Source organism: Puma concolor, chromosome A2 (assembly GCF_028749965.1).
Source record: "Puma concolor isolate L17-30 chromosome A2, mPumCon1.1.hap2, whole genome shotgun sequence".
In the NCBI taxonomy this organism is placed as follows: Eukaryota; Metazoa; Chordata; class Mammalia; order Carnivora; family Felidae; genus Puma; species Puma concolor.
In genome coordinates, this window is record NC_141668.1 from 158,841,661 (window position 1) to 158,851,128 (window position 9,468).

General features: G+C 55.7%; 1 protein-coding gene across 2 annotated transcripts; it reads right to left on the minus strand.

Annotated features, from left to right (window-relative positions):
* Positions 1-284: 284 nt before the first annotated feature.
* On the minus strand, positions 285-4,754 carry MVB12A (multivesicular body subunit 12A). 2 transcript variants are annotated; one of them, XM_025916265.2, is made up of 9 exons: positions 4,439-4,624; positions 4,233-4,331; positions 4,006-4,102; positions 2,576-2,702; positions 1,674-1,793; positions 1,492-1,598; positions 1,192-1,253; positions 835-891; positions 285-660 (listed from the first exon to the last, which is right to left on the minus strand). In XM_025916265.2, exons 1-9 carry the CDS (start codon positions 4,526-4,528, stop codon positions 598-600), a joined length of 822 nt encoding a protein of 273 aa, XP_025772050.2. In that variant the 5' UTR covers positions 4,529-4,624; the 3' UTR covers positions 285-597. The 2 variants fall into 2 exon arrangements, with proteins under 2 accessions (XP_025772050.2, XP_086554807.1); XM_086698681.1 differs by lacking the exon at positions 4,006-4,102 and having other exon boundaries at positions 4,439-4,754.
* Between the last annotated feature and the right edge of the window lie 4,714 nt (positions 4,755-9,468).

Consider the following 9,468-nt stretch of genomic DNA (forward strand, 5'->3'; position numbering starts at 1 on the left):
CGCATCAGGTGTTGGGGCTGGGGTCCCCGCAATATAAATGTGACTGAAACGATTATTCGCGTTTTGCACAATGCTGGAGGGGCGGACCAGGTCTTCTCTGTGACCTACGTCCCCAGCTCAGGCACTCGCGGAGCCTGATGCCCCCTCTGTAGAAGGCGAGTGGTGGCAGCGCCGCCTTAGATGTCCTGCACTGGGGGCACCTCCGCCCCCTGGCTCGTGCCGCGCGTGCGTGGTGAACACCTTGAACCACAGAGGACCGGCGGCCGGGATCAGGACTCCAGACGGCGAGCGCAGGGCGGTGTTTATTGCCAGGAGGGCGCCCGCGTGGACTCCAGGCACCAGAGAGTTTTGACACAAATGACTTGAAGGCACTGGTTTCCGTCCAGCCCCCACCCCTGCCCTGCAGGGCCCAGGGGGCGAGAGACCCCATCACCGAGCGGACCGGTCCTGCCCCCTTCTCCAGGGCTGTCGCTCCACTGTGTGGCTGAGGGTCTAAAATGCCCTGCACCACCAAGATTCCCAAGATGCTGTGGGGTGGGGTGGCTGCCAGTCCCGGGTGTCCGGCAGGGGGGGCTCTTCCCTGGGGCTGACGAAGGGCTACGAGACGCTGGGGGGCAGGCGCGCAGCCGCAGTCTTCTCCACCACAAAGCCGTAGTTATACTGCGGAGGCGGAGCGAGGAGAGCACAGAGTGAGTGAGGGGGTGGAAACCACTAGGGACTCGGCGATCTCCAGCCTTTGGCAGACGGGATGTGGATGGGGGAGCCTGGGGCGACGGGAAGGGAGGGGAGAACCCCCCCCCCACCCCAGCATGCCACCCTGGGCCCTGCACCCACCTCCTCCTCAATATCCGCCAGTGACTTGATGGTCAGATCGGCAAAGGCAGAGAAGGCCTGGCGGGCAGAGGCAGATCAGTCCCGGGCGGGGACCCCAACCTGGAACCCCCATTCCTTGAACCTCAAGGAGGGTCTCCCTCAGTATTGGCCTGAACATCCCCTCACCCTTCCTGCCACTGCCTGGGGCCACCAGTATCCAGTTGTCCCTCTTGATGCCCCATTCCGAGCCTGAGACCCTCCAGCTTCCTCCAACCCAGGAACAGGGACCTCTGTGCTGGGGCACTGGAGGCACGGATGACCCTCCCTGCCACTGACAGGGGCAGCCCCAGGCGCCCCCAGCGCCCAGCGTAGACTCACCAGGGGGCCACAGCTCTTGCCCTCAAATCGCGGGTGCAGTGTGAAGGGAACACCATCCATGGCTGAGGAGAGCGAGTGAGGACAGAGGCTGAGGCACAGGAGACTTGAGGCCTGCCTGCCGCCACCCTAAGCAGAGAGCCTCACACCATCCCCACCCCCCAATCTCTACAAAATGGGGGAGGCCCAGGCCTGGTTCCAACCCTGGTTCCACCCCTTCCTGGCTATTCAACCTTGGGTAAGCCTTGCCCTCACCCCCCCCACCCCCTACTCCCGTGCCTCAGTTTTTTGCTCTGTGCTCACCTGAGATGCCATAGAGGTTGGAGGCCTCATAGATGGAGTCGCTCCTCCGCAGAGTAGATGCCCGAGAGCCAACCCGGGACAGGGTCCGCTCTGGAAAGCCGCCCTTGCTGGTGGAGGCAGGACAGCACAGGTCAAGCCCAACTCCCCCCATGGCCGCCCCCTTCCCAAGCCTGAGGACTCACCTGGGCTGGGCAGGTGGGTCCAGGGAGAGGCCCCGCATGTCCCGGCTGAGAGCTCGGGGCTTGGGCACCGGCCTGGGGGCCTTGGCCTTCTTGCACCAAATGGCAAAGCCTCCCATGTCCCTAGAAGGAGAGAGAAGTAGGGAGGGGTCCTAGCCCGATGGGGTGACCCCAGCCCTTTGGGGGATTTTCCTTTCAGCATCGCAGCCCGCACCCTGAGCAACATCCTAGTTAATATTGCTGGGTCAGATCACCACAGTGTGCGTTTCAGACCCATCAACTCACTCTTCACAAGAACCCTACAAGATTGATACAATTACTCCTGTTTTACGGTGCGGAAATTGAGGGGGTGCCTGGGTGGCTCAGCCGGTTAAGCATCGGACTCTTGAGTTCGGCTCAGGTCCTGATCTCATGGTGCGTGAGATCGAGCCCCACGTGGGGCTTTGAGCCGACAGCACAGAGCCTGCTTGGGATTCTCCTTTCTCCTCTCTCTGCCCCTCCTCCCTCTCCAGATAAAATAAGTAAGTAAGGAGACTTTAACACGTGGAAATTGAGGCACAGGTAAGCGTTAGAAGGCACAGGAGAAGGCCTGGGTGGCTCAGTCGGTTAAGCATCCAGCTGCTGGTTTCAGCTCAGGTCATGATCTCAACAGTTCGTGTGGGGTCGGAGCCCCAGGTCGGTTTGCGGGGACTGCTTGGGATTCTCTCCTTCGCTCTCTGCCCCTCCCTCACCCCCTCATGCACTCTCTCTCTCTCTCTCTCTCGAAACAAAGTTAAAAATTTTTTTTTTAAAAAGGCAGCACAGGAGGCCTCAGGAGACTCCCTGAGGGTCAGCAGGGCAGATATGGGACTTGGAGGGCAAGGGAGGAGGCCAGAGGTGGGGGGAGGGTAAGGGGGGGGCCCTACCCTACTCGAAGGTATCCAGGCACCGTCTTGGTCTTCCCACTCAGCCGGACATCAAACACAGCTGTGTCTGCAGCCCCCAGGGGCACCAGCTTCATACACATGCGTTTCTTCTTGGACACAGAGGCCTCTGGGAGTGGGGGTGGGGGGCAAGGGAGTGAGAAGAGGAAAGAACCAGAGAACAGACCCACAGATGGCTCCAGGATGACGCTTGCCAGGGTGCTATTTAAGGCAGCTACCTGGATAGCTTTAGGTCAGTGGTTGAGTCATGAATGGTATAGCCATAGGAGGGGACTCCATGCAGCCTTTCGGGGCCATTGGCGCAGGCCTATCTTTAGTGACATGGAGAAGCATTCATGGGGTGACCGTGCACACCCATGGCAAGGGTGGGTAGCTGTGGGATCGGATGGAACTGAGTGCCCATCCTGGCCCTGCCAACCTCACTTTTCCTTAGTCCTCTAATCCAGGGGTCAGCAAACTCTGGCCCGTGAGCCAAAAGACGCCAAGATCTGCTTTTGCACAGCTAAGAACGGTTTTCACATTTTTAAAGGATTATGGAGGGAAAAGGCAACAGACACTATCTGGCCTGCAAAGCCTAAAATACTATCTGGACCTGTATGTAAAATGCTTGCCGACTCTAATATCAATAGATATACCCTGAGAGTCAAATACACATGACAAGGGGTGCTTGGGTGGCTCAGTCAGTTAAGCGTCCGACTTCGGCTCAGGTCATGATCTCACGGTTTGTGAGTTCGAGCCCCGTGTGGGGCTCCGTGCTGACAGCTTGGAGCCTGGAGCCGGCTTCAGATTCTGTGTCTTCCTTTCTCTCTGCCCCTCCCCTGCTAGTTTTCTGTCTGTCTCTCTCAAAAATAAAAGATAAAAATAAAAAATAAAAAAAACCAAATACACATGACAAGACACAGTGAGAGGCAGGGAGAGCCAGGTGGCTGGAAAGCAGGGTGGTCAGGGCTGGAAGGGCAGCACCAGAGCTATAGGAGTCAGAAGGGGCGGGGACTAAACAGAGACCTGAGGGAGAATCGAGCATTAACTAGCCCCAAGAGTCGAAGACAGGTGCTCCAGGCAGAGGAAACTGTGTGCAAAAGCCTGGGAATGAAAAGGCGTGGAAATGGTGAGGGTTCTACTTGGCTACCAGTTAAGAAGATATAGCAGGAACAGTAATAAAACAAGTCATGACTCTTACTCTGGGACAAAGGCTGTGCCAACGGCACATTTTTACGCAGGGCAGGGCATGTGGCCCCGCCCTGGAGCAGAGCTCGACGCCTCAGCCGGTTCTGTCATTACCCAGTGCATCGAGTGGGCAGTCGAGGCTCGGAAAACAAGTGCCTGTCGTCCCTCCGCCCCTCCCTGGTCCTGCCCACAGGGACCCGAACGCGGCCCCCCACCCCGCCCCCAGTCTCGGACGCGGGCCTCACTGGAGTCCAGGGGGTCGCAGACCGGGGAAAAGCCCGGTGGGAGGGGGCTCTTGTCCACCAGGACCTGGATATCGGTCACCACATTCTCCTGCGGATTCTGAGAGGGAGGAAGGGGAGGACACAGCGACAGTCATGCTGCAGCAGGAACAGCGCCCCTGGCGGAGGGCCCCGCAAATGGACGGGGGAGTGGGCTGACCCCGGGGATTCCGAAGGTGGGCGCCCCTTACCTCTAGGCTGCCCAAGGAATTGAAGCACAGAAAGTAGCCAGACTTCTGCGCGAAGCTCTTGCCGAAGTTGGCGGGCGTCCCCTCCACGGTGCAGGAGATCTACGATGTGGACGGGAGTCAGAGCCAGGATCCTACCCCGACGCGGCCGCCTGTGCCCCACTTGATCCCGTGCCCCCACTTGATCCCCGGCCCCCGACGTCGCTCACCGCACTGAATCCCCGTGGCGGAGGCGCCGAAGCCGACGACCAGACCAGGCCAGCCAGCGGCGCCGTGTCGGGCCCGGGTCCTGGATCCATCCTCCGAGCCCAGAGCCGAAGGCCAGGACGGCCTTAGATGTCCGAGCCGACGACCCGCGGCCGTGTTGGGGCAGGAGTCTGAACTACAACTCCCAGAGGACCGTGCGAAAGGCGGGGCGGGGGAGGGGGCTGTCTGCGCGTGCCTGGAAGACGGCTGACCAATCGCGTGGGAACATGAAGTCACGCCCCCGTGCACCGCGCAGGCGCACATGAGCGACGTTTGCGGAAAATCGTCTCGTCTCTTTCTCACGCCCAGCGACTTCCTCCAGAAGTGTTTCTACTCAGCGCCGAGGTCTTGCCTGCCCCAAACCAGAACTACGTTCCCCAGAATTCCTTGCGGTATCGGCTTCTCCAGGGACACGTTTGGACATTTAGGGAAGAGATTTGAAAAACTGTAATTGTAGTTCTAGGAAGTCATCCCAAAGGAAACGTCCATGGGTTATGCAGCTATTAGTTTAAATAACAAAAAGTACGGACCACCGTGAACCATGAAATCGTGTGTAACTTGAGGAGGTCTTCATGTTACCGGTGGGAGATTCTGCATTGTGTGAATGGAGGTCTCGGTTCTTGGATTCCCCACGAAAGAATAACCTGAGGATCCGCGCTTGAATAAAGACAGCTAAGAAGGAAGGCAGCAAGCACAAAGAAGCTTTTTAAGAACCGTACACTTTCAAGGTAGGAGAGCGGGCAGGCCCAGAGATGGCAACTGCCAAGAGGCTAGGGGTGTCTTTTCTTTTTCTGTTTGTGGGTCCTAGCTAGGGTGGTTTCCAATCATCTAAGGGACTCCTCCTATTTATTGGGAGGGGAAGTTTGGGGCCCTACAAGTTTCTTGCCGGAAGTGTCATGGCCACCTTCCCCCCAGAAGGGTAGCGGGTGGGGGGTCGAAACCGCAATGTAAATATATTAGAATGAACATAGGCAATCACCCTGCGGTAGAAGTTGGAGAGGAAACCGCAGGTTCTGCACCTGTGGTTCTTGGTTGGCCAACCTTGGTGGAAGCCACAAGGCCAAGATGTTGAAAGCCACAAAGTCAAACTGTTGTGCCCCCAGGCTTCTAATGTGTGACCTATGTTTCACAGCCCTTGCCCCCAGCTCAGGTCTAACTAACTGCCTACTCCATCATTCCCAGACACAATTAGGTTTTTTTAATGAGATATAAAGTATTTAATACGGTAACATGCTTTTACACCCTTCTGGGGGGAAAATACGAAAAATTAGGGAACAAGGAATTATCTACTCAAACATATTTTTCAGTTTTCTGCAATATCACGGGTTGGCCCACTGTCTGGTTTTTGTATGCATAAATGATTGAAGGGGGGGGAGGAGTATTTAGTGACGTATGAAAAGTATACAACATTTGAATGTCGATGCCCATAAGAAACAAACATCTTGGAAAAGATGACCCAATAATGAGATACAGGAGTGAACTAACCATGGGCTCCCCTAGAAATACCCCAGTTTCCTAGTACTTAGGAGGAATGTGGGTTCAAAAGCTGGAGAGTTCCCTGGGTGAAATTTGAAACTGGACCCCACACTCAGAGGGCAAGGAGAAAGAAGTCAACTACTCTAGATTGGTAGAGGGCAGGGTTTTTGTTGTTGTTGTTGTTGTTTTGTTTTAAGTTGTTTTTGTTTTTTGAGAGGCAGAGAGAGAGAATTCCTGCCCATGAACATGCAGAAGAGGGAGGGAGGGAGGGAGGGATGGAGTCCCAAGCAGGCTCCACACTGTCAGCACAGAGCCTGGTGCGGGGCTCGGACCCATGAGCTGTGAGGTCATGACCCGAGACAAAGTCAGCCACAACTAACTGAGCCACCCAGGCGCCCCGGGAGATGGTAGTCCCTTAATAAGGAGGGGATTTACACAGGAGGCTAGTCTTCAGTGGCTGCAAGACAAGTAGATCTCCTTACCGCCCCCCCCACCCCAGAATCTTAAAAGTTCATATAGAGGCCTTAACTGGGTTCAGTCACATACAGTGTCCGGAAAGGCTCAACAACACCTTACTCTCTCAAGGCAGATCCTTGAAAATAGCTCTCACTGTGGGAATGGTGAGCAGAACATACATTCCAAGGACAGGGGAGGGGGTTAGGAGCCTCTGATTGCCTGGTTCCACCTCAAGGGTCAACTGGCAATCACATCCTCTTGGTGACCTCCTCTAACCCTCCACCCCTCCTGACCAGCCCTTACAGTCCTACACTTCCCCAAACCACAGATTTATTAAGTCCCTTAGGATGGGGGTGGGATCATTCAGGGGATTCACCTGTGTGTCTTCATCTGCTTTAACAAAGATGATACATTGATAGACTCATCAGGTACGAACACACAACATTCTGCTCGGATAATGGCACAGGTGCCTCTTTGCAAGGCAGTCATAATACCCAAGGCCATTCTAATCTGGAGGACAGATTTTCTCGTTAGAGACATTTCAGTGTTCAATAGGACAGGCTTTGTCGGGTAAACTTAGTAAGGGCTCCTATGCCTGCTAGAACTTCCTTCAGGCCAGTGGAGGGAACAAATATGGCAGCCGAGGGGTCATACCAGTGGAAAACAACGTGCCCTTCTGGCCTTACGGAGAGAGAGATTGATAACTTTGGTTACTGTGGGTCAGAGTTTGGGGAAAACCCAGGGGGCAGCGGCCCCACCACCCAGGAGGAAGCCGAGCCAAAGATCTGTGCCGCACACCCCCTGGGTCCCATCTGGAATTACCCGGTCGATACCTGGGTGGCATAACAGTGCCAAACCAGCCGCGATCCTTCAGAGTGACAGAACGACTCCATCCCAGGTCCCTGCTACACTTGGTTTGATTCTGTTCAGAGTGGTGTTTTTCTGTTCCCGAGCCCACGAGTGCTCCACTGTCTCTAACCCAGGGTAAGCCACATTGAAGCCGCACGGGGCCATCCCACATCTGAGCGAAACCACCTAATGGCTCTGAGAGTGGTGTTTTGGGGACCCTTCCGCTCGGCAGTTTGATGGGCTGCCTGTCTGACTGACTTGACAGAAGAAGAACGCCCGTGCCTGGTGTTATTGATAGTGTCAGTAACCGGTCGGGTTTCTGGATCGGTGCTGGTAATATCCGCTGAATTATGAGCACCTGTCCTCGTTTGTGCTCCCTTAATGTACCGCTCTAATGCCTTCCAATCCCCTCCCTGGAGCAGTGGTGGGGGGTGGGGGGGCACATCACGGGCTGGGTACACCACGACAATCCTGACAAGCTAAAGGGCAGCCGCCTGCATCCCCAACCGTTTGGACTGTATTCCTTTGCCAGGCACGCAAGTGGGCCCTCTGTAGAAAGGTATTTCCATCAGGTGCCTATCCCGTGAGCAGTAGAAGTCTAAGGTTAAAAAGACAGATACTTCGTAGAAACTTGTATGGGGAACCCTTCTCCTTAATGTGACTGCCGCTAGGGGGCGCCTGGGCGCCGTTAAGCGTCCCAACTCGATTTCGGCTGCGGTCCTGATCTCATGGGTTTGTGGGATCGAGCCCCCGCATCGGGCTGACAGTGCGGAGCCTGCTTGGGATTCTCCCTCTCTCCCTCTCTCTCTCTCTCTCTCTGCCCCTCCCCAGCTTGCTCTCTCTCCCTCTCTCTCAAAATAAAAAAAAACAAAACATTTTTAAAAATATGTGACTGTGGCTTCAGGAACTTGATCAGGTTGTGCACACCATGCAGGTTGGCCGGGGGAGGCAGCACTGTCAGGCGTGGGGAGATGGACGGGGGGCAGGATGTGCTAGACCAGGGTCCCGTCTTCTCCCCTTTCCCAGTGGGGACTGGGCAGCTCCCCCCGACCCAGGGTGTGAAATAACTCTCCCACCCTGGCTGGATGTCCCATCACACATCTCGTAGATAAATGCCTCTCCCCGGGCGTGATGGGACTCGGTGTCCTCCTCAGCCCAGCACGTTGATGTACAGGGAGAGTCAGGGCGATAGCTCTCCCCTGAGACTCCCACACTTTTACGATATTGGGTGCTTTGACAGGGGTCCCCAGTCTGGCATATGGGGCAATTGGTTGTTCATTCCAATCCATTAAGCCTGGGACGGTACTTTGGCCACCCGGCCAAGGTGGTTTGACCTGTTGGTAATTTCATCTGCTGCTTTAATATTTCATTCTTCCTTTTACCAATCCTGCTGCTTGTGGGTTACACAGGAGGCGGAACCTCCATCCGCTGTAATGTTCTTTTGCTCAGTCTCACACATCATGACTCTTAAAATGTGACCCCAGCCACTTGTCTGTTTGGTGAGGGTATCCACACATCATACTCAGTGTTCTCTAATCCCCTAATGGTGGCAGCCTGGTTTGCGTGGTGACAAGGGAAAGCTTGGGTCAGAGCAGACACAATGACCACACAACCCAAGCCATAGTTAAGACCCTCCCTCAGAGGGAAAGGGCCAATGTAATCAACTTGCCTGTCCCTTACCGGTTGAGAACTCTGATGGATGGCCCCAGACTTTTTTGTCAGTTGCCTTGGGCATTGTTTAGAACACACAGGGCATGATATTACTGCATTAGGGGCGCCCGGGTGGCTCAACGCCTCGGTGGGGTATTCGACTTCGGCTCAGGTCATGATCTCACAGCTCGTGAGTTGGAGCCCCACATCAGGCTCCATGCTGACAGCTCAGAGTCTGGAGCCTGCCTCGGATTCTGTGTCTCCCTCTCTCTCTCTCTCTCTACCCCTCCTCTGCTCATGCTCTGTCTCTCTCTGTCTCAAAAATAAACACTTAAAAAATTTTATGGAGGAGAGAGGGAAGATGGCGGCGTAGGAGGACGCTGGGCTCACCGCGCGTCCTGCTGATCACTTAGATTCCACCTACACCTGCCTAAATAACCCAGAAAACCACCAGAGGATTAGCAGAACGGAGTCGCCGGAGCCAAGCGCAGACGAGAGGCCCACGGAAGAGGGTAGGAAGGGCGGCGAGGCGGTGCGCGCTCCACGGACTGGCGGGAGGGAG

Coding starts and splice junctions, on each gene's coding strand:
- MVB12A (XM_086698681.1), bottom strand. CDS start 4,739: ATGTGCGCCTGCGCGGTGCACGGGGGCGTGACTTCATGTTCCCACGCG. Junction 4,332..4,438: donor CGCCACGGGGATTCAGTGCG/GTGAGCGACGTC, acceptor TCCACATCGTAG/ATCTCCTGCACCGTGGAGGG. Junction 892..1,191: donor GCAAGAGCTGTGGCCCCCTG/GTGAGTCTACGC, acceptor TCTGCCCGCCAG/GCCTTCTCTGCCTTTGCCGA.